The 26366-nt window shown below is 32.2% G+C and overlaps 2 protein-coding genes across 2 annotated transcripts; one reads left to right on the top strand and one right to left on the bottom strand.

Annotated features, from left to right (window-relative positions):
* Positions 1-3269: 3269 nt before the first annotated feature.
* LOC139481257 (toll-like receptor 4) lies at positions 3270-7056 on the bottom strand. Its single transcript, XM_071264435.1, has one exon. It carries the CDS (start codon positions 6961-6963, stop codon positions 4480-4482), a length of 2484 nt encoding a protein of 827 aa, XP_071120536.1. The 5' UTR covers positions 6964-7056; the 3' UTR covers positions 3270-4479.
* A 7295-nt stretch (positions 7057-14351) lies between these two features.
* On the top strand, positions 14352-25024 carry LOC139483084 (excitatory amino acid transporter 3-like). The gene is made up of 11 exons (XM_071267115.1): positions 14352-14631; positions 15009-15083; positions 15983-16105; positions 16323-16404; positions 17214-17256; positions 17761-17887; positions 18555-18681; positions 22308-22541; positions 23132-23326; positions 23833-23967; positions 24764-25024. Exons 1-11 carry the CDS (start codon positions 14481-14483, stop codon positions 24990-24992), a joined length of 1521 nt encoding a protein of 506 aa, XP_071123216.1. The 5' UTR covers positions 14352-14480; the 3' UTR covers positions 24993-25024.
* The last annotated feature ends 1342 nt before the right edge of the window (positions 25025-26366 follow it).

Genomic DNA, 26366 nt, shown 5'->3' with positions numbered 1-26366 from the left:
TTTCTAACAACCTTGGACAGAAGCTTGTTTATGATCATATTAAGATAGTATCCAGAAGTAAATTTTGTAAAAATAAAATTCCATTTTTTCCGTATTTTACTTATAAATTATGGACTTAGTTTGTTCTGCGGGGAAACATTACATTCACTCTGTGGTTAAAGTTTTTAAAGTTTTAATAACTTTCTTAAACTATCCTGGGTTTGTACCAAACTTGGACAGAAGCTTATTTATGATCATAAGATAGTATCCAGAAGTAAATATTGTAAAAAGATAACTCCATTTATTCTGTATTTTACTTTTAAATGGACTTAGATTTTCTTCCAGTTAACATTACATACAGTCTGCAGTTAAAGTTTTCAAAACATTTATTAGATTCATTCACTATCCTAAATTTTTACTAAACTTGGACAGAAGCTTCTTACAATCATAAGATAGTATCAAGAGGAATATTTTTATTGATTTTTTTCCTCATTTTTGTTGAGCCTGCGATTTACAGCAAAAGTAGGCGAGACACTGGGTTCCGCGGAACCCTTACAATATTTTTTTTTACTCAAGAACATCTCATTCTTAACATTTTCAATGGGAAAATATAAAGGTAGCACAACTATTTTCGTGGCTAAATAACTCTTAACTGACACAATTTCAATTGTCCAACCCATTAACAGACTTTATTTACATAATTTTCACTAAAACGTGGTATTACTCACGTTATATTACAATTATGAAATATTTACTAATGTCAATTTATATTTAAGAACCAAAGTAGTATTTTGTGTCTTTTAAATGATATCTAAAATTGTTTGTTTCGCCTTTCATTAAAAAATTGCTATGCGTGTAATCATAAATACTACATACTTGCGCGACGCCTTTTACTTTTACTGAAAACTGCGCAGACTATGAAATGTTTTTAAAGGTGGAAAATGTTCTTTGATAGATATCATTTTGTCAGACACTTTTCTTTTTTTGATTTAATTCTTATAATATGCCAAAAATCTGTATATTTGATCGAGTTTAACATTAAATTGTGCGTTTTACTCTTAACAGACGTATAGCCAACCCGATTAACAGACCCACTGCCGATATAGCCGCATACTCAATATAGATTAACCGACCAATCTCTCGGTTAGCCGAGTGTCGGCCGTGAGTTTATAGTTACTTCAAAGGATTACTATTTACTTAAAGGTTGTCTGGAGAAAAGGGATAGTTAAGATTCCAGAGCGAAAATAAATTTTTAATTTTAACTATTTCACATAAACGCCACTAAAACAGTTTATTTTTGCTTGATGAATTAAACATTGCGTGAACTGCTTTCATAAATTAGTTCAACGTACATTTGGTATGAGTCTTTACCACTCTTTAAATATATCCGAGGGAAGAAGCAGTTCTAGGACAAATTCTGCGACATCTATCGTTTAACTGACTTAAGACTGAAAAATATCTTAGTGCCATCCTATGATATGACACAGAAATGAGACATATCACCAATTGTGTGGATAAATGTTTTACAAGAAACCCTCAAAGTTATTGAAATTAAAATATATGAAATAGAAGGGAGGAGGTAACAATGTAAAATAATATTTTTTTTAATTTATATACCTGACATTCGCGTGAACTAAAAAAGAAACTTTCAAGAAAACAATGCCAGACTGCTGATATATATAAAGCAAAGGACTGTTTTTCGAAAAAAAAACCGTACGGTTACCTATAATTGTTAATTTCTGTGTCATTTTGGCCTCTTGTTGAGAGTTGTCTCATTGGCCATCATACCACATCTTCTTTTTTATATCTAATGTTGAATGGTCTGAATTTGAAAAATTTAAACAGTTTAATTATATAAAAAAATCAAATTTCAAAAAGGGGATTTATATAACATTGTGTGCTTTTAAAAAACAATTAATCTCAAGATATATAAGTATTAAATTTTACCTGAAAAAGTAAAACAAACAATTTATCCTTTTGGTCTTCACAGACTATGTCAGTGCTATTTCATTCCGTCCATCCATTGAATGATCATTACCTAGGTTTTACATTCACTTCATTATAAAAAGTGAACTCTTATTTAGGTTTGAATATAACAATGTGAAATACTAATTTTGTAAGGTCACTTGAAAGTGTGAATATGTTCTAAATTGGTCAGACAATACTTGGTCATGTTTTATGAAGATTTAAGCCCAAGGCGAAGTATTGTCTAACTTATAAGTATTCATTTATTGTCAGAATTCTGAAAAAAAGTGTTAATTGGCGCGAAGATAGGTGTGTAACCATTTTTTTTAAAGGTTTTCTTCAAATCGCAAGTGATTTAATGCATGCTGACTACACATTTCTTACCTCCACGGTTTAAAACTATTTCATCCTCTTAATCCATTTCATATAGGAGAAACATATTAACAAATATAATCAAATTACCGAACTCCGTGTAAATTGATACTTATATTGAAATCAGTCATGCTCCAAAAACAAATTATGAAACAACGCAACGATAAATATATACACCTCCCAATTAGAGTAAACAGTAGTTTACCGATGTTCCGACTTCATAAATCCATAAACATGATTTAGAAAGAGGGGCGAAAGATACCAGAGGGACAGTAAAACTCATAAAACGAAAACAAACTGACAACGCCATGGCTAAAAATGAAAAAGACAAACAGACAAATAATAGTACACATGACACAACATAGAAAACTAAAGACTAAGCAACACGAACCCCACCAAAACTGGGAGTGATCTCATGTGCTCTGGAAGGATAAGCAGATTATTCTCCAAATGTGGCACCCGTCGTGTTGCTTATGTTATTACAAACCCGGTAAATAGTCGAATTCGGTAGGTCGTATTCATAAAAAGGGAGGATACTAATAAGGTAATACATGTAACAAAAAAAACCTCTCTAAGTCGGGTCAAATTGCAAGATAGATCTATAAGTGAATTTTCATTTCGAAAGAATAAAAACTTTGATTAGTAGGGTTATATCTGAACATCATCTTGGTATGGAGGTCACTACATTGACAGAACAACAGACCTTATAATTAAATATTTCAAAAGCTTTGCTACAAATTACAAATCAGTGAAATTCTACTTTTATTGCCAATAGATATATTCTGCAGTTCAAAACGAATCCTTCTTGGCACGTCTACTTAGATAATCACATTCACAGTTTTTGCTCCATTTAGTAGGCGTTAATGTGCCTCTTATATGAAGCGATGTTCCTTTGCTTTGGATTTTGTCAAGAAAAGTATGTAATTTTTCACACCATAAATTAAAACACTATATTCTTTTTTTATTTAACTTTTATTTTTTAAAATTCAAGATTCAAGATTCAATATTTTATTAAAGTCTCACTACTTGCAATACATAAATATACAGTACATACAGAGTATATACACAATATAAAACAAACAATACACAAATATAAAATACAAGTACCATTCTATTAAGAATTATGAGAGACTGTAAAACAATTTCTATATAAAACTAGTTAAAATACATACGAATATTAAAATAATTTCATTTTAAGAATATAAAAAGGTATTTCTTCTACTTAAAATATCATAGCAGGTTTTGGCAACCATAGAATGAAATTCAAAACAGTGTGGCTGTGGCCATTGATTGACACATTAAATTCATCCATTGACTGGGACAATTTAGGTGAACGTTTGTATGTAACGACCACTGATCACTATGTACTTTTTAAAGACACGTAAACTATGGGGTCACCAAAGGTTCTCAACACCTCAATAAAGTAATTCGAAAAAAATAATCAGAAATAACACGATGTTTTGATTTATACCAATTATGTAAATCAAAACATAAAGGTTATTCCTGATTATTTTTTCGAATAACTTTATAATTAAAGGCGTTAAGAAACCTTTGGTGACCCCACAGTTTAAATGTCTATCGTAGGTACGTCGTGAACAGTGGTCGTTACAGACAAACGTTCACGTAAATTGTCCCAGTCAAAGGATGAATTTAATGTGTCAATCAATGGCCACAGCCACACTGTTTTGAATTTCATACTATCATAACAATTAATGTTTTTAAATAAATAAACAAATCTATCATCATCAGACAAATCATTAAAATCTACATTATATTTCATAGCTTCGCTATATAGACAAAAAGGACATGATAGTATTACATCTTTACATTTTAATCAATTACAAAATGACTAATTATAATTGACTTAAATGTTATAGACAATCGTTGTAATAAGCGTTAATAGTTTTGTAGTTTTTAGTGTGATATACGAAGTTAAGTTGAAGGTGAAAGGACACTTATTTATGTCGAATACTATTTACAATTATATTGCTTGGCTAATTCTTTTAAAGCATGTTTACAAAAAATTACCATAACTTTACAGTAGTGTTTTTCTATTGCTATCGAACATAAAACAAAATGGTCTTTCTCTCTACTTCTCCCGACATACTAAAATCTATTGTATAACGATGAAACGTAAAATTCAAATACTACTGAACTTTTAGATTACAGAAACCATAGTCGTAGTTTTTTCCAGGCCGTCTCCTGACCATCTATTTCGATCGGCCAATCAATTAAGTATATGTCCTTCCAAATTGTTCGAAACTCCGATGGGATATGTCTAAATGATATGTCTTTCGTGATCACAATGATCTTTTGAAGTTCGTTCGAAATTTTTTCATATTTGGCTCTTTCAATTTCAAAACTACTCCATTCTCTTCCAATGAATGCTGGTGTAACCAAGAAAATGATATATCTACTTTGGTGTATTGATGTGGCTCTGACGTCAGCATTAGATTCTCCGACTAAAAAATCTCTGTCCTCGCAGCACATAGTTAACCCCCATTTGTGTTCTATGATAGGCTGCAATACCTTTTTAACGAATGTAGTACTATCATCTGAATAAGACACGTATACATCATAGACAAAATTTATTTTTAACACTTCTTCTGCACGTTTTCGGAAGCTTTTGTGGAAAAAGAATATCATGCGCCATCTGAAATTGTACATCAAAGTGACACATGCAACTGCGATGCTTAATGAAGTCATTGAGGCGACGCCTATCTTTAACCATATTTGATTCTCACAGTTAGCAAAATGATTATGAAAATCGTTATATACATTTATTGTAAAATTTGTTTTACCGTCCGACAAACGGCATGAATAATTTCCTTCATTATCTAACTCTGCTTTAGTACTAAACAGCCAGGTCAAAAATTCTTTTGTTTCACAGGAGCAGATAAACGAATTGCCAGTTAGATATACTTTAAAATAATTATTTTTTATTTGTTGACTATCTATCCATCCTCTTGTGTGTTCATTAAGAGCTATAAGTCGATTGAACGATAAGTCCAAAGTGAGTATATTTTCTAGTTTGGTTAATGACGTTGGAAAATACTGTAAAATATTGTTTGACAAATTTAGAAAATACAAATTTGATAAATCACCAAGCGAGTTTTCTTTCAAATACCATATAAAATTACTGGAAATATCCAGTTTATTCATTCTTGGCGCCCAAGAAAAAATATTGGTGTCAGTGTCTATAAGCCTGCATAACTCAGTTTGTCGCATTCTTAGTGCAAGAAGGGCGTTTAACTGCGGAAATTTGCTTTTAGTGTTTAATGCACTTATTCCAGATAAATCGAGCTCAATTATGTAGTGGTTTTTCTCAAATATAAATTTAGGAAACACTTTTGACTGAAAATAAGATAAGTCGATAGCCGTTAGAGAACAATTAACTGCTCGTATTTCGTCGATATTCATGTTTGCCATAAAATGCGTTAATCGAAGTGTTTTTAGCTGTTTTGGTAGAAACAGTGTTTTGATTTTCTTTATTGCGGGTATCCTTTCTTCAATATTGTTTTGTGGACTTCCGTATAATATGTTTGGAAATACTGGATTTTTGAATTCAAGAGGTAAATATGAAAAATCAAACAATTTCAAGTTTGTCATCTTATAAAAAAAGTCTAAAAATTCAATTTCCATTTGTTCAATGCCAAATCTATTTGCTGATAATATAACATTGATAAAACACTCTGGATGCTGAAACATAATTAATGACATTTCCTTAATAGCGACAATGTTATTGTATGAAATATCCAGTGTTTGAATGCAAATTGTTGCAATATACTTCATCATTTCTTTAGATAGTATTACATCATAATCATATCTAGTTATACTAGAGTATGTTATGTGATGAAAATTTATTTCTTTCATTCTGTAGTTCTGAAGTGGGTACAATGAACGTAAAGCCTGATGAAGATGAATGTGGCTGCCAGAAAAATCAAGAGCATTCAGACTCGGAAAATGTCGTAGAGCATCTGATTCAATCGTAAAGAAAGACTTGCAGTTCTGCATTCGTAACTCTGTTATATTTTTAGGAAGACTGGTAAAAGTTTTATTTGATATATAATATATGTAACAATAATCAAACCATAACTTCTGCAAACTATTCATTCCCATGAAGCTTTTACTTAAGTTGGGTTTAGAAACAAGATCCACATGAAGCTCGCGTAAATGTACGAGATGATTGAAGGCTAAGGAATAAACCACTTCATCAGTTTTGCCGTTTTCCATATTTCGACTTACATCTAAATATTTTAGGTTCTCTATTGGTCGGAAAACACCGTACGGATAGACCGATACATCTAATTTATTACCCGATAATGCCAATAACTGCAGATTCATTACACCACAGAAGGAATATATCCTGAGTGAACGCAATTGATTATCGCGAATATATAAATGTTCCAGAACAGTATATCTTGCAAATGCAAAATTTTGAATTGTAGTCAGATTATTCCACCTTAGATCTAATCTGTTAATGTCAACAGGCAAATCCTGCGGAACAGATACTAATCCCTGATGCCAACAAAATGCTGATTTATACACTTTCTCTATTTGTATTTTGCAATTTGCTTTTGAAATTTGAACGAATTTAAAAAGTAATACAAACATGATCCATTTTTGTTCTTGGTATTTGTACATCATGAATATATTTCAAGATCAGTTTTAGATTAACGAAGATGTCTACACGGACACGGACATAGAATACTCTGTCTACTCTACTTGTATCTTTATGATAAGATTGGTTTATTTGGGTCTTTATTTGACATTAAAAGGAAAATACACTCGTAGTAGGAAGTACAACTTTAGAAATTATGTTTTTCCACGACAATCAGTTGTCGCACGATTTCTAAAGTAGGTCTATTTCAAAATGTGGGTTGGACTATGTTGATATTTTCTCTCACTTCATTTAATCAAATTTATTTATTAAGAATGTTAACTTCAAACACAGTTTTTTCTTGCTGGACTATGCAGGCCTCATATCGAGAAAGGTTATTCAAAATATATTTCTATCAGTTTAAAGCCGATTTAACATTGCTTACGTTGTCATAGTTGGCACAATCAAAAGCTCAAACACATCAAACGAATGGAAAACAGGTAGAAAATATAAATGATGATAGAAAACTCTTCCTTAACTCACAAGATATAATGTTATCATACATAATTCAAGTAGGATAAGGACAAACGTGTGATGTGTAACAGGAAATTTGTTGTACATTATTCTTAAAAAAGAATCCCACTTTCAAATTGAATATAGAGGCGTTGACAAATATAATACCTATCCATGTTATAATGCAAATGCACGACATGAAAGAATTATACTGATTACAACAGCGATGAGCAGTCAATTTGATTTGATTTATTTGCTTTGTGCTGATGTACACGGGTAAAATGAGATGATATCCTACTCTGTGGCAAAAAAGTAAAAAAAACTAAATTACTCAACTCCAAGTTTAAAACAGAAAGTCCTAAATTAAACGACAAAATCAAAGCTCAAAAACATCAAACGAATGGCAACAACTGACATTTCCTTATGAAGAACATGGTGGATTAAACCTGGTTTTATAGCTAGTTAAACTTTTTTCACTTGTTTGACAGTGACACCCAATTTCCTTATATTGACAACCATGTGTAAAAAACCAAACAAACATAATAGGTAAAATTGTAAAAAATGAGGGTGCAGCAGTCAATCTTATGTTATAATATCTAAAATCACTATATTAACTAAAAACAAACATATCAACTAAGAAAATCAAAATGGCATATTCATTAACCACATTAGCAAACATAAAAGACAATAATACAAAAAATTAATATAGCTCAATAACACAATGACGGGGTGTATAAGTGACATTATCAATGTATTAAACAGTGAAGGTAATAATTCACAATAACAAATAACAGAACACCATTACACGTATTTAAAATGATGAACCCTTAATTGCAGTACCCAGAATCTTTAATTCAAGACCATCATGTCATATCTGTGAAGTTGATACGGAATATTTTTTTGCCCAGAAACTGGTGATGTTTTCTTCAACGTTACTTTCCTCTTTAAATAAAACACAATTTTGTTGATATTACACACTATGAAGAACTATATATAAATGGAGCAAAATGAGCGAAAAGAAAAATTTCTAGTTTAAATCCATTATGACTTGCCTTAAATTGAATGACGTCTAGTCTAAAATATCAATGCATATATTTGGGCAATTAAATCTGCAATAGAGGAATTGATTCCAATAAAAAACTTACACTGATGTGTGCTATTGTTTGAAAAAATGCAAAATATGCTAGACAGTGGAAAAAGTGATCAGTATGGTGGAGTTTTCAAATTCCAACATACATAATGAAATTGGAGATAGACTTTTTCCATAAATTGCAAGCATTTCTATGGTGATGACCTTAGCGCCTATTCTTGCCGACCACTTCTTATTTTCGTTTAAGTCACTACCTTCAGACACTTGTCAAACATAAAAAGTTGAAAGAAGCCAGATCATTTAATTTCACCTTTAGATATATCAATGATGTACTTTCCATAAAAATTTAAACTTCTAATTGTATACATATAAATTATCCTAGAACTAGAAATTAAAGAAAGATCCGAAATTGTCCTTTAGCGATCATCTCAGTACCAGAATCGTCTAATTTAAAGATAATGTAACCATGTGGCTGTCAGAGTAAGGATTCGGACCCAGTACTTAAAATCTTTCAATCTTTTCTGGATGGATATAACATATACAAATTAAATCGTATGATAAAATAGCAAAATGAGTTTGTTAAATTTGATGTATAACTTATTGTGCTTTGTTACATTTTTGTGTTTTTATAGTAATTAAGATGATAACACAATGTTGACTGCTCTACCCCTATTTCTGACATTTGTACCTATTGTGTATGTTTGTTTAGTTTACGTCCTTGTCAATATTATGGAATTTGATGCAACGGTCATACAAGTGAGAGGTTTAGCTAGCTTTAAATTTTTGGGCCTCAATGCTCTTCAACTTTATACTTGTTTGAATTTCTGACTATTTTGATATGAGCGTCACTGATGAGTCTTACATGTATGTAGAACGCGCGTCTGACGTTTCAAATTATAAGCCTGGTACCTTTGATAACTATATATATTATATCAATTTTAATATTTTAGGAAAGCTTTAAAAAGAAGAGGAGATATTCTTGTGATTGCTGTTTGCATAAAACCTATGTTTTGAAACGTCTAAGTGTTTTATCGGATACAAAGTTTTTTGCAAAGCTGAATATGTGATAGTAAGAGTTTCACCAAATGTGTTTGTTGTGCCAAGAAGACCAAATGAAACACCAAGCGATGGTTCTGCAAAGACATGGGGACAAAGGGGAAAAGCAGCCAATCTATTAAACGATATACCTCACAGGGATGAACATTTTGAATCCCAAATCATTGTTATACTGATATATATTCTAAGATCGCATATAGTTATCTCGTGTGTCCGCGATAAAATATGTGAACTATGAGCACAATTATTTCTAAATCTACAGTATTAAAATTGTTTATGAAAAGAAGACCTTATATCATATTCACAACATTGTAGTGGGTTAGAAAGAAAAATAAACGGGTGCGTGATAGCAAAATCGGCCGTTAATGTTTTTGGTTGAACATAACTTAAGGAGAAGCCTTCATTATTTCTGAAATAATGGCTGTACTCAATGCTTTAAATACCGCAAAATAGTACTGAATCATAGAAAAGAGGTAGTTATTTTATTGAGTGACGGGCGATGTTGCCATGTTGAAAATGTCATACAGAATACTGGCTCGGACATCGCCCAGTATTGAAAGGTCCAAAACAGATGGCACCACGGACACGGTGTCCCCTGAAATGACAGGTGTTTCTTCATCACCAGATATGGCAAATACCTCGAGTACGACACATTGAGATCATAATAATAATGGCGCTAGCGACCACAATATTAGTCCCCGGTTGTGAACGGTTCTACAACAAGACACTTTGGGCTTTAATGACTCCCAACAACACTGTCTAATTAAAGTAAAGCCAAAAACTGCAAATACTGTAAAATGTTTAAAAACATAAAAACAGATACTCAGTTAACTAGTATGTTAACTAAAATTCTCTGCTATATCAGAAGCTACGACGATCATAATTATCAATAATTATTAACAAATCTCGTCTTCGGACTAGTGCCTTTTCGGATTGGTGAATGTCGGTGGAAAGAAAGGAATGCTTGATAAACATTTGTGCGGCTATATATTAGACATTGACAACAATGTAAATGTCAATTTTTACCAGCATTTTGATCAGTCAGAATGCTGAAACCTTTCAATGCGAGTTTGCATCGTCAAAAGAAAATACAACAGGACTAACAATCTTTATCTTGCAACACCTCTCTGTAAACAAAAGCAAAATTACTGGATTCGGGATTTGGGAACTGCGACACAATATGATTGCGATGATAAAATTGATGGTATAGGTATTCTATCTAGTCCTTCATCTCGGCGTAGACACAGTCATGGTCATCGTCATTATGAACCACCTTCATTCCATGCTGTCACTAGTAATGACCTTCTGTTATTTATATAAAATCCGTTGGATATTCGTGACATTCGCAAGAAGCTTTATTCACTACCCAATTCAAACTTCATTATCTGTACAACTTATGTTAAGAAACCATTATTACGAATCCCCGTTTAAACCAATACAAACTCACACAAATCAGCTCGAATAATGACAGTCACTAACTTTTCAGACCGTTGCGCATTCGAAAAGACGAAAAGGAGAAAATATCCTTTCTAAAACTTTCCTTTGCCAACAAACGTCCCGATGCCATTAATTTGGGCAATATCCTTCATCATAAATAAGTTCACTGGATAATATCTTCCTATCTTAAAGATAATAAAATTGAAAATGGACACAGGGAATGTGTCAATGAAAAACAGCCCGACCAAAGAGCAGAAAACAAGTCTGTATCTATCATATCTTATACCTAGACAAAACAAATTGTAAATAAAACAAATCCCGTGTTGCAGATACTTAATTTTGACGAATCAAGTCTAAACATCATGATTGCACGTTTGCTACACATCTCACAATTAATACATGATTCGACTGGCCACGCTATTACTGGCGAGCTGAAATTCTGAATAATCATAGGTCTGTCCAAATGTTCCTTTTGGGATTTAAAAAAAAAGACGAAAAACTGGATCTTCTTATCCTGTTTCATGATAGGAATGGTTAAAAAGATACAAGTATTTTGTATTAGGAAGCCATAGTTCGACTTCGTAAAAATAATCACTCTTCAAATACCATTATCAAGATGTTAAATTTCTTGATTGATGACATAAATGTAGCGTTTTGAGAATGTGTTTTAACAAATAATCGGCATTCCTGTGGGAACCAACTATGCATCTTTTGACGGCTTGTTCTTTTTTCATGTGAGGTAAACTTCTTACATGAGCTTCTTTTGAAGAATTAATAGAAGCTAGCATTATCCTCCAACTTCACGTTCTTCTTTTAAGGTGATGTCCTTTCAAAAAATAATTCAAAGTTTGGTGACTATGTTGAAAGCATCTGTCATTGTATATATCCTACCAAACTTTAAATAAAGGATACAACAGTTGCAGTTAAGTATACCTAATATCTTGATTTACATCTACAAATCGACAATGAGGGTCGGTTGAGAACAAAACAAAAGAGATGATTTCAGCATCCCAAATTGTGAACTTTCTCTATTTCTATGTAGCAACATTCCAGCAGCACCTGCATATATATGGAGTATATATCTCCCAGTTGATACGATATTCTATATCTTGCTTTTCGTATCATGATTTCTTTAATAAGAGGATTGCTGCTTAAAAGAAAAATGTTGAACCAAGAGCCAAGTGGTGAAGTTAAAATCATCCCTTCTAATTTGTTCCGGACGCCAACATGAGTTGGTTGACAGTTATAGGACATTTGTTTTACAAATGGTGTGACATGTACAGAAGGATCTGCTTACCCTTCTGGAGCACATGGGATCACCTCCAATTTTAATTGGGTTCGTGTTCGTGTCGTGTTTCGTGTATTTAATTATCTCTGTTGTGATTTGTGTACTGTGTACTGTTTTGTCTTTTCGTCATTTTAAGTTTTTATTTTATTACAATGACATTGCCAGTATTGTTTTCTACTTATGAGTTTGAATATCCCTTTGGCATCTTTCGCATCTTTTTAAGTTCCTGATAGAATTTTTCTCAATTGCTGTGGACGAAGTCAAAAATGAAACGAATAAAAAAAGAGCTGGTACTAAATGTAAAGAGGACAATGATAAGTACTTTTTTATTTGCTCGTGCATACATATTGGCATAGACAGCGCCATCCTGTCTCTATGGCTTTCCTGTAAACCAATAGATAGTATAACATCGAATGTGAATTTATTGCATCTAAGGTAACTGAAATGTTAGCACTGGACTGAAAATGAAATGAATTAAAATTGAGGCTGATTAACGGACTCTTTATAAAAAGTAAAATCGCAAAAATACTGAACTCCGAGAAAAATTCAAAACGGAAAGTCCCTTATCAAATGGCAAAATCAAAAGCCAAAACACATCAAACGAATGGATAATAACTGTCATATACCTGACTTGGTACAGACATTTTCTTATGTAGAAAATGGTGGATTGAACCTGGTTTTATAGCTAGCTAAACCTCTCAATTGTACGACTGTCGCATCAGATTCCATTATACCAGATCAAAGAACTGAGATAAGCAGTATAACGCCATTTGACACATTTGTTAAAAGAAAATAAATTCGCTAAATCATATTAAAGGCATATTTTTGAAGTTGTGGCACATGTATGCTAAGAGCAAAGTTGTGGCACATGTATACTAAGAGCGAAGTTGTTGCACATGTATGCTTAGAGCGAAGATGTTGCATATATATTCTTAGAGCGAAGATGTGGTCTGTTTATGCTTATAGCGAAGTAATGGTTCATATATACTTAGAGCGAAGTTATGGCACGTGAATGTTTGCTATATATTAAGACACCATGTGAGTTGACCTCCACTTCATTATGCTCTAGAACTGTCGTCATTTTCACATTCAAACTCACATGTTTATAAATATTTTAATTTCAGTTAAAATTAATAAAAAAAAAAAAATAGACTTACATTCATTCGATGAGTACATAGGGAATTTACACCTTAACATTCTCTCAGCTAAATTAAATATGTTTAAACTCAGCTAAAGTCTGCAAACGATTCCAGTTTACCTCATTAATTATTTCCTTACACGAAGAAAATAAATAGTTTGAACCCGCCACATGTTGGTTTGCCTGTTTCAAATAAGGAACTTCGTCAGTGTTTGACTTGTTATCAAACATCAAAACGTCTAGGGTTCGTGACATCTAACTAGTTTAAACCCGCTGAATTTTTATGCACCTGTCCCAAGTCAGGAGCCGGTTTTTTCAGTGGCTGTCGTTGGTTTTCCGGTTGAATTGTTTTACACAGTCATTTTAGAGCTCTTTATAGCTGTCTGTGTAGTGTGAGCCAAGGCTCTGTGTGGAAGGCCGTACCTTGGCCTATGATTGTTAACTTTTTATACATTGTGACTTGGATGGAGAGTTGTCTAAATAGCACACATACTACATCTTCTTATTTATATTTAATTGATAATTGTCTCATTTACAATCATAGCACATTACCTTATTTTTTATGTAAGGTTCAATATATTTTTTAATATTTTTATTTATGTGGAGAATAATGGTAGATGTTTCAAATACTTTGTAAAATTTTTACACTTTTTGAAATGACGATTTTAAGCTGGGAATATAGTTTATAGATATCTATGTTTTACTGAAGAATGTACATTGTCCTCCAATATCTTTTAGTTATTTGTGTCGTTGAGTTGCTGTTTAATTGACGTTTCCCAACATATCGTACAAGTCATACGGTTGATTATTTATTGATTTGTTGTGTGATAAACCATAAACAATTAGATGATAAAACGGTTTCAACATTCACAGCGTAAACTATTTACATTAAAATCAACAAACAAATGTGTCTTCTCGGTAACGAAGATATTTACCATCTCGTACAAGTGTATGTAATATCCCATTACGTCAACCTGTTCAACACAACTTTGAAGTCTAGAAACTGGTTCTATATTAATGCATCAGTGATTGTCCGGGGATAATGTCGGACGAGACAAAGAATATAAGATGCAAACAAATAATTGTTTCAAACCTACTGGTGATATTAACATTTATTGGTGCAGCTATTGGGTTTGGACTCGGTATAGGAGTTCGGCAGTTTTCTCCGTCAGAGTCTGCACTTATGTGGATAGGTAAGACAATTTCTTATATTGAGCATTAACCTACTTCTTAAATAATTGAAAATGCAAGCACGAATTATTGAATATCGAAATATACGCGTTTAAAATTTGAAACAAAACACGGTGATAACTACAATTTTGTTTGTTTTCGCTGACAAAACTCATTTTACTGGACAAACCTAGAAGTCCTTTATTTATGGTAACCATAGTTACATATGGTACCAAAGAATATTATAATGTTAAAAGCGATACAGTACGAAAACGTGGAAGATGAATAAAAACATTTGTTTTGTTGTTCACAAAATTATCTGAGCCTATTTACAAAATGTTTCGTACATTCCACGATCGGTCAGTATGTAGTCGTAAAACTTATATATTTTCTTTATTAGGAATCCTTGGAGAAATGTACTTAAACTTATTAAAAATGATGATTGTACCTTTGGTGGCTTGTTCAGTAATATCAGGTATGCCATGTGCTTATTTTGTTGATCTGCTTAGTATTGATGCTTGTTGCTCACAATTTAAGACGCATAGATTTAGCAACACCAATATATCTTTATCTATAACAAGCCTTTACCAATAAGTCTATCAAGCCAAATATAAAAAAAAAATTAAAAAAAATGGACAATTCGTCAACTTAACAAATTTTTTGAAGCTAAATGGGATATTATCAAATTTGGTTATAGTCATGTAGATGGACTCCTAGTTCAATGTTAAATGTTAAAGTTCGTGATAAAATTAAGGTTAATTTGATTTCATGTCTATGATTTCTTAGTTACATACAAATATTACAATTTAAATCCTAGACTTCATTGCAAGCAAACGAACCATATGAGACATCAAAATCAAGGAAAGGAAAATTAACAATATGAAGAAAAGTTGTCTTGTTTTTCAAATAGTTTTGAAATGAAGATAACGTTGAATTCTAATCTAGAGTTTCAAATGGGGAAATTGGTCATTATTAACATTTTGACTAAGTAAAAATGAGTTCATAAATTTCATTTCTATATTTAAGAAAAATCTGGATTATTTTCGTAGAATATATTTTTCATTTAAAAAAAAAATCAGAAACACAAAATTCTGACTGTGATATGTGATTGTTTGTTGTCAGTGGTCTAACATTAAAAAAACCATTTTATGGGGATAAATGAAAAATAAAAATCGTTTAAAATGGCGAAGGCGGATTTTTCTATTTAAACAAATCCTCTGTTGACTGGAAGGAATAGGGACAATACTCCTTCTGACAAGGTCTAACTTTTTACTCGAACGTTCGGATGAATGTCAGTCTATCTCTTTTGTCATTATTTATGCTAACCTCTCCCCCTAAAAACATTGGAGTGGTTAAAATATATTTTGTTTGTAGGAACGGCGTCGTTGGATCCAAAATCGAATGGTAAAATCAGTATTGTAAGTCTGACGTTCATCATGATATCAAATTTTGTTCCATGTCTAGTTGGAGTGTTGGTATGTTTAATTATTAAACCAGGTATTTATTTATTTGTTTTTTTACCCAATCTTCAATTTCAAAAGAACCCGTCCGTTTTAGAAACAAAAGTTAGAAACGGGACAAAGTTCATGGGTACTATAATTACCTTTACCTGCAATAGATACATTTGTACAATCATTTTATGTATTTTATTATTTCTGTAATATCATGATAGCATTTTTATTTGTTTTAACAGTTTTCTTAAATATTTTCTTAGGTGAAATATCTTCAACACAATCAATTGGTGGAAGTAAGAACACAAACATCCAAACAGAGGACATATTTGCAGATCTTCTAAGGTAAATAAGTGAAGATACATTTAGGAACAATAAAAACTACGTGGAACAAAACCATGTCCAAAAGAAAATCAAAATCCATAACTACATACACAAAAACCTATAAAAAACAGCTGGAAATAAACCAAGATGCTCTGGTAGGGTCATTACTTCCGGTTCAACCAGTTAACACAATGTTGAATGCTGTACCCCTTTTTTGACATTTTTACCCATTGTGTCTGCTTGTTTTGTTCACGCATCGGTGACAATATATTGATTTTGATGCGACTGTCATACAAGTGAGAGGTTTAGCTAGCTATAAAACCAGGTTCAATCCACCATTTTCTACATTAGAAAATGCCTGTACCAAGTCAGGAATATGACAGTTGTTATCCATTCGTTTGATGTGTTTGAACTTTTGATTTTGTCATTTGATTGGGGACTTTCCTTTTTGAATTTTCCTTGGAGTTCAGTATTTTTGTGATTTTACTTTTTACATCCTTCGTCTTACTCATATTATAATCATAATAGTTATAGTCAACAACTAAACTTCATATCATAGCAGATTGGTAAATCTATCTGGCTTTAACTACAGACATAAGCAACACCACATATGAATTAATCTTTGTACTTTCTTTCTAAATGCAAAAAATATTGTGTCATATTATATGTCTTTGGTTGTATCAACAAACTATAAACAGTAAATATTCGTATGTCATTGAAAATCTTTCAGTAACCACACCTTTGAGTGCAGTATATATAGAGCATTTATACATTAATTAACTAACCATCTTTAAAATAGAGTTTTAAAATATTATGTGCAATTTTTGTAGAAACTTATTTCCTGACAATTTGATATCTGCCACTTTTCAGAAGGTAAAGTATGAAAGCTCTCATAAATTAGTGATTATGATAAATAAAAAATGATATAAAAAAGACGGCGGTTGTACAAATAATGAGACTTAACTCTGAAACAGATTAAAACAGACAAAACGTACAACGGACATCGAACTGACTTACAAATATACAAGTGTCTATACCATTTGTCAATCATCTAGTTTATGAATTGATTGAACATAAACTACCCAAGGATGGCGGATATATAGTATAATTATCAGATAGATATTTCTCAGTTACCTCCTCATTGTTGTTACAAAATATTTTTCAGCATTGTCGTTAAGATGAATGCGTCTGGTTTTTCTTATTTGTCTATAATTGAATAAAACAATTAGTCTTGTAACAGAAATTACGACTGATATAGAACAACATATTACATACAGAAATGAATCGCGAGCATTTGTATGTATTTATAAATTTAGTACATGTAGATCTTATTAAACAATTACTTCGAATACATCAACCTCGTTTACATCTATACAGGCTCAAACAGAATACCAGACAGAAAACCAACAATACAATGTAACAATTAATGGTACAACAACAACTCTTATGCATTCTGTTGTGATCAGCAAAAAAGTAGAAAAATCATCTAGCACCAATATTTTAGGTCAGCAAGATTATTTGCCTTTTTTGTATTTGATCTATGCAAGAGTTAAATAAGTATATACCATGATGATGATAACTTAAACGTTTTGCAGACAAATCCGTTTCTTTTGAAATTCCCAATACTGTTTTGATAAAAATTAAACCGTGTCTTTTTGCATTCATTTGCAAAATTATATAAAATCCATGAATAAAGTTTCCATGGGAATTTTTGTCGCGAGTGTTTAGGATTGCAGTTTTCTTGCAAAGGCGAAAGATTAAACAAAACTTAAAATTAAAAGAAAACTAATTATGAAAATTAAAAAAAAAATCTTTTTGAAACAGCCCTTTTACACTTCATCCAGTAAATGGTCACCTTCAAATGTTTTAAAATTGAAAATGAAAATGGGGAATGTGTCAAAGAGACAACAACCCGACCAAAGAGGAAAAAACAGCCGAAGGCCACTAATGGGTCTTCAACACAGCATGAAAATCCCGCACCCGTTGGCGGGCTTCAGCTAGCCCCTAAACAAAAGTATGTACTAGTTCAGTGAAAAAGGACGTAAAGTGTTTGACTATTTCAATTGTAAACAAAAATATTGTATAACATTCAGTTCATTTCTAAAAGACAAGTTTAAAAACAATGCCAATTAGTTTTAAAAATTTAAGATAGTTGACAACAATCTTTGTAGGAATTCTAATTGCTAGTTGTATGCTTGGAATCGCTGCTGGGGCAGCAAAAGAAACTGGTCGTCAGTTTGCAAGGTTTTTCTACTCTGCTACTGAAGTAATTCTACTGTTATTGGGGAAAATCATATGGTAAGAAACGTTTATTTATTTATTTTTAATAACAATTTCTAATTCACATTTCCCCGCAGGTAATAAGTATTTTTACATAGACATATCTAGAGGTCAACAAATAATCTTCAAAAATAGTCTAGAAAAAATTTCAGTACATTTAATAGACCTTAATATGTCTTTTGATTGAGTTAAGCCATTTCAATTGATATTTTATAGTGTGTCTTTCTATGTTGTGATGTTACACTATTGTTTCAGATAAGGATGACGGTTTGGTACCATTAAAACGTTTAAACCCGATGCAATTGTTTGCACCTGTCCTAAGTCAGGAATCTGATGTTCAGGCTATTATCGTTTGTTGATGCGGTTCATAAATGTTTCTCGTTTTTTCGTTTTTTTTATATATATTAGACCGTTGGTTTTCCCGTTTGAATGGTTTTACACTAGTAATTTTTGGGGCCCTTTATAGCTGGCTGTCCGATGTGAGACAAGTCTCTGTGTTGAAGACCGCACTTTGACCTATAATGATTTACTTTTATTAATTGTGACTTGGATGGAGAGTTGTCTCATTGGCACTCATACCACATCTTCTTATACCTACTTAAGACCTTTCATTAATACAAATGCCATTAATGCAAAAACATTAAGATATTAGATGAAAACCACTTCATGTCGGACAGGTACATGTGGTGGGGATAAACTGATTTCTATAAATCTCAACCGTACTTCTTTTAACTCGAATACTGAATTAACAAAAAAGAACGTATACAAAAAATAAGTACATGAAAAGCATATAAGTCTATAAAACTGGTACAAAAGATAACACAAAGGTCAGAGGTAAAACAATAACAACCATCCTTACAAATATAATACAAATGAATAGATTTATTACCTTTAAGATCAAGATATTGTTTCAAAATACTACCGATAAAACAACACTACAAAATGGTCTATAAATTTATGAAATAAACTCATCATAGATACCAGGACTAAATTTTATATATACACCAGACGCGCGTTTTGTCTACAAAAAAGACTCATCAGTGACTCTCGAATCCAAAAAAAAATCAAAATCAAAATAAAGTACGAAGCTGAAGAGCATTCAGATCCAAAATTTCTAAAAGTGTTGCCAAACACAGCTAAGGTAATCTATGCCTGAGGTAGAAAAGCCTTATTATTTCAAAATAATCGAAATTTTGTAAACAGTTAATTTATAAAAATAACTATGTATCAGTGATAATTCTTTTCAGCACAAATAATTATCAAACGTACCAGGATTATAATTTAGTACGCCAGACGCGCGTTTCGTCTACACAAGACTCATCAGTGACGCTCATATAAAAATAGTTATAAAGCCAAACAATACAAAGTTGAAGAGCACAGAGGATCCAAAATTCCAAAAAGTTGTGCCAAATACGGCTAAAGTAATCTATTCCTGGGACAAGAATACCTTAGTTTTTCGAAAAATTCAAAGTTTTGTATCCGGGAATATATAAAAATGATCACATAATTGATATTCATGTCAACACCGAAGTGATGACTACTGGGCTGGTGATACCCTTTGGGGACGAAACGTCCACAAGCAGTGGCATCGACCCAGTGGTGTAAATAGTTATCAAAAGTACCAGGATTATAATTTAGTACGCCAGACGCGCGTTTCGTCTACATAAGACTCATGAGTGACGCTCATATAAAAATAGTTATAAAGCCAAACAATACAAAGTTGAAGAGCATAGAGGATCCAAAATTCCAAAAAGTTGTACCAAATACGGCTAAGGTAATCTATTCCTGAGACAAGAAAATCTTAGTTTTTCGAAAAATTCAAAGTTTTGTATCAGGGAATTTATAAAAATGATCACATAATTGATATTCATGTAAACACCGAAGTGATGACTACTGGGCTGGAACTAGCCTCGGGAAATAAATCTCCACCAGCAGTGGCATCGACCCAGTGGTTGTAAATAAACTCATCATAGATACCAGGACTAAATTTTATATATACGCTAGACTTGCGTTTCGTCTACAAAAGACTCATCAGTGACGCTCGAATCCCAAAAAGTTAAAAATCAAAATAAAGTACGAACTTTAAAAGCCTTAGTATTTCAAAAAATCAAAATTATGTAAACAGTTAATCTATAAATATAACTATATATCAATGATAATTCATGTCAGCACAAAAAGTGCTGACTACTAAGCTTGCGATACCTTCGGGGAAATAAATCGCCACCAGCAGTGGCATCGACCCAGTGGTTGTAAATAAACTCCAAAAAAGTTAAAAATCGCTAGACTTGCGTTTCGTCTACAAAAGACTCATCAGTGACGCTCGAATCCCAAAAAGTTAAAAATCAAAATAAAGTACGAAGTTGAAGAGCATTCAGATCCAAAATTCCTAAAAATGTAGTCAAATACAGCTAAGGTATACAGGATGGTTTTGAATTTTGGGTGTATTCTTATTTTTTTTATGTCCTTTTCTCTACTCTTGATGTTTTTGGTCCATTGATCTCTATTGTTTATATTTCAGCACCCCATTATGGTCTATTCTTTATATTTCAGCATCCTTTTATTTTTTATTCTTTATTTTAGCACACCGTTATAATTTATTCTTTGTTTTTTGCCTATTTTTCTCCATTCTTCAACTTATATGCCATTTATTCTCTACAGTTTGCCTCTTATTCTCTGTTACCCCATGACAATAGGTAAAGGAACTCGATTTCCTAAAATATCCTGATTTTATATTCAGTTTTGAATACTACTTTCTAATGTTATTGTAAACAATTAGGTAGAACTAATAATGTTTCATTTTAAACGACCCCGTTGATATTTAACAAAAGAGGTGACAGTGTACGTATCTTCTCAAAAGTACACTTGGTGCATTAGGGATAATGAGACTAAGCATGTGCTCTTGAAAAACCTATTTTTGTAGCAGCACCTGAGGTATTGTGTGAAGGAGGACAATTAGCACATTGTATCAACACAGATTAATGTGAGCATTTGCCTATCCAGTTCCAAGTCTGTTCGTGACGGATCTTACTACCAGAAAGTTACACTCCTCAAAACACAATGCCAAAAAAAATAACAAAACATTTGAAACACACGCATTCACCTGATTCGCTCATTCTTAAAAAAAGGGTGCAGAATAAAATACAAAGCAAGCTCATCCCGGATGCTGCACAAATGCCATGGCAAATCGGACACTGGTAAGAACAAACTTGAATTTCAAAAAGATACAACTTAATGTTCAGCTATATTCCTGGTAGTGGAAAGACGAAAATCCTAAGATAAAGGATCTCGAAAAAAACTACCGATCCATTAGGGGAAGAGCTAAAACCCAGACATCAAAAGCTTGACCTGATATTTTTCCAGCACATGTCTTAAACAAACCTGAAGTTATCTTCAAAAAGTCTTAACAACAACAAAAATATTATCCAAAAAATAAAATATACGGTGTATGCATACTAATTTTATTCATGAAACCAATTTGACAAAACAGTTTCGATGTTGATGAAGGATTTTCTCTACACAAATTTTCGTCAAAACAAATTGCTTTTCTGTTTGAAATATTTTATGACCAGAAAAAAAGGTAAAACAGTATTTTTTACTTCTATGTTCATTGCATCCTTTATATGTACTTTTACTGTGTTTTCCAGGACCACTCCTATTGGAGTCGCAAGTCTAATTGCCAAAACTTTAGCATCAACGAAAAATTTAGAGGAAGATTTCAATCGACTTGGATTGTTTATTGCAACTGTTATGGCAGGATTAGGAATCTTATCATTCGTTGCACTTCCCATCACTTACTTTATATTCATACGAAGAAACCCGTTCAAATTTCTCTGGACAATGTTACAACCAGCTATGATTGTTCTAGCATCCACCAGCACGTAAGAGCATGTATACCTATTTTGTACTATATTATGCATACATTATTTATATGTACCTAGTCTTTATCTAGTAGAATAAATTAGGTGACGTAGTACTAAAGACTTGAATATTCTTATTTTCACAAGGTATAAATTATGGGTGTAGACATAAATAATGCGTGTATCATTTTGGAACACTGTTAGACTACCGGACTGGTAGAATCCCCGAGGACACTACTGTACACCTACAGAGATTCAAATCCGCTGATGATAAATAAAGGCAAATGTAGTATAGTGCTAACCGTAAAGCGAACATTGTCGATTAAAATCAACAAAAATAATTCTAATTATTTTGTATAAAAAGTGTTTACATAATGGTGTGATATTTTTCTTTTTTCATGTTCCCTATATTTTACATGAATCATGAATTTAGTTCAAATATCCTATTTCATATTCTGTTTGACTTGTCAACATTTTCCTCGGTCCTGTAGTGTTAAAAAGTTTTAGGGTACGTAATTAAAGTGTTAATATTTTATGAAATACTGTATCTGTCAAGCTAAATAAAGTTGTTTTTACAACAGCTGATACATATTTATCAATTTTCATTGTAGGGCTGTGGCTATGCCATCTACCATACAACAATTGGAAGGTCCTAATCGTGTAGACAGTAAAATAAGCCGCTTTGTGTGTCCTTTAAACGCAGCTATAGGTCGGTGTGGTTCCTGTTTGTATATTTGTGTATCTTGTCTATTTATAATGCAAATGGTAAATCGAGATATTGATGCAGCGACAGTTATATTAGTTTGGTAGGTTATTTGATCGATTCATTACGTTAAAAAGTGAGAGGTTAAGCTAGCTATAAAACCAGGTTTAATTCACCATCTTCTACATAAAGAATTGCCTGTACCATGTCAGTAATATGACAGTTGTTTCCGATTCGTTTGATGTATTTGCCCTTCTGATATTGTCATTTGATAAAGAGACTTTCCGATTTGAATATTCGTAGGAGTTCGGATTTTTTTATTTTACTTTTTCATGCCAAAATCACAAACTTATGCAAGGATTATTACCGATGGAACTCACAAGTTTGACAAAATAGAAATTTCAATTATATTTTTCTTTTATTTAATTACGATTCTATATAACCACCAACTACTCACAGCACCATTTGTCTCGATGTGTTTCTAGAAATTTTGATAAGATGATATCTTTTGATTAACATGAGAAATATGGCGACAATTGTTTTTTTAATCATTGTTACGAGTTACCTTGGATTTTTACTAAAATTGCATATTTTCCTTAATTTGCAAAGCATCCTTACAACGTTTTCATCACTAGCCATTCCAGCTGTAGCGGGAGCTTCATTGGTGACCGTGATTATTTTACTAACAGCTTTGGGAATACCAGCCGAAGAAGTATCTTTACTATACGCCTTTGAATGGTTCTTGTGAGTAGTTCTTTCGTTAATGTAACGACATTTACTTCACTAAAGATACATTTCTTATATCTAACAAAATGTTATTGGACAATTTAACAATACGTTGAAAATATTCCAGTATTGGAACGACATATAATTTGTTTTCTGAATTATAAGAGTCAAACAAATAAAATATATCAAAATGGATGAGAAATGAAGATTACGATGTATAAGACATATATATATGATGAATGATGGATAGTAACAATTGTAGGAAACAGGGTTGAAGTGGCGAGTAACCCGACTACTTAAATTAGTTAGAATAGACACAGATTATACGTATTGCAATGATGCAGAAGGTTAAAGTTTATGTTTGAGAAGCCAATCTTCCCAATTGTGTAGCCAGGAAAAGCACAAATATATTATTCGAATGAATCAGGATAAGGTTTCAAGCCCAAGTTAATTTAAAATGCCTTATTGTTTCGTAACTTACAGATGCACACAATTTCATTGTTAATTTCCAAGTGTATTTATTTCTATTTGTATTGCCGTCATTACTTATCTTAGCGTACTTAATGAATGCAAGTGCTCACCGATCGCAGCATAACCAATATATTCTGTTGACACTTACAACCACTGCTTGTGAATGGTTTAATCCGTGCTGTGGTCATATTTTATTCTTTTATCATGACACGTTTACTTAACATACTAATATCTGTTACAGGTTTTGCTAAAGCTGACCTGTTGTTTTTATTTGTTAATAGATGCATAGTTGACAAATCTTAGAAATCTGTAAATATGATAATTTATATTTATTTCCATACAGAGACCGAATGCGTTCTACTACAAATGTGTTTGTACAAGGGTTATGTGGAGTAGTAACTAACAAAATATGTCAGTCGTCCCTCAAGGTGTTAGAGAAATCTTCCGAAAACAACGTTGATTATGAGAAGGAAATAGTTGTTGAGCAAAAAATAGATATCACTGTTTCATCAAATATAGTTCCATATAAAGAAACTCACAATCATCCAGAGTTATTCAACGAAAAATTGTGATCCGTACATAAAATAGGAAATCTTCATTACTCTTCTGTAAATTTTCGTCTGCACGTGAACTGTCATATTATTTGTTTTAAAAGCAGTAAACTTATTTTAAACCAAACATAGATCAGAGTAAAGTTTTGAAGTCAGAAGGACATAAACCAAGAAAAAAGATGTTTTTTTTTCTTTTTTCGTATTTTGACATGGCACTGTCATAAACTAGAGGCTCTGAAGATCCTGTGTCGCTCACCTTGGTGTATGTAAATATTAAACAAAGGAAGAAGATGGATTCATGACAAAATTGTGTTTGTACATCTTACTTTACTGAGCATTCTTGCTGCTTACAATTATCTCTATCTATAATGAACTTGGCCCAGTAGTTTCAGTGGAAAATGTTAGTAAAAATTTACATAGAAGTAGGTTCAGTAAGACCCATTTTTGGCCCCAAAATATAGCCGTTTTAGAAAATTGTGAATATGTAATCGTTAAGATATTTATTGAAAAGTAGAATGCTTCTGCTACATAAATATGGGCTGTTTTTGACAATACAATGCACATATATCGAGTACTAGCATCATTAAGTCGTGCTAAGTTACTGAAATCTTCACAATTTGATCATTTTAGTTAAATTTTAGACGGTTTCCGTCTGAAATGAAAGTGGCCGCATTCGTGTTCATCCATTATATTGAAATGTAAGTTGTATTTTATGATAATACATAATATATATAAAGGTTGAGGATGAATACGGATGCGGCCACATTCATTTTTGACAACAACCATCTGAAAAGTGACGATTTTTGGCATATTTGATAGATATTTCATATAAGCTTGAATCGGAGCGTTTTTAATGACGTAATCAGTTAAAATCTTTCCCATAAACTAATTGAATCAATTGAAATAGACACTTAAGTGTTTAAAAAACGTCTAAAATTTTTCGTTAGATGAACTTGAAAATTGAGGCCGAAATAAGGCCTTACCGGACCTACTCCTTTTATGAAAATTGTTAAAAATTGACTCTAAAGGACAATAACTCCTTAGGGGGGTCAATTGACCATTTTGGACATGTTGACTTATTTTTAGGTCTAACTTTGCTATACATTATTGCTGTTTACAGTTTATCTCTATCTATAATAACATTCAAGATAATAACCAAAAACAGCAAAATTTCCTTAAAATTACCAATTCAGGGGCAGCAACACAACAACGGGTTGTCCGATCCATCTGGAAATTTCAGGGCAGATAGATCATAACCGGATTAACAATTTAACCCCATTAATTTAGTTTTTGAGTTATAAGCCAAAAACTGCATTTTACCCCTATGTTTCATTTTTAGCCGTGGCGGCCATCTTGGTTGGTTGGCCGGGTCACCGGACATATTTTTAAAACTAG

This window comes from Mytilus edulis, chromosome 7, assembly GCF_963676685.1.
Source record: "Mytilus edulis chromosome 7, xbMytEdul2.2, whole genome shotgun sequence".
In the NCBI taxonomy this organism is placed as follows: domain Eukaryota; kingdom Metazoa; phylum Mollusca; class Bivalvia; order Mytilida; family Mytilidae; genus Mytilus; species Mytilus edulis.
This window is presented reverse-complemented; position numbering and strand designations above follow the sequence as displayed.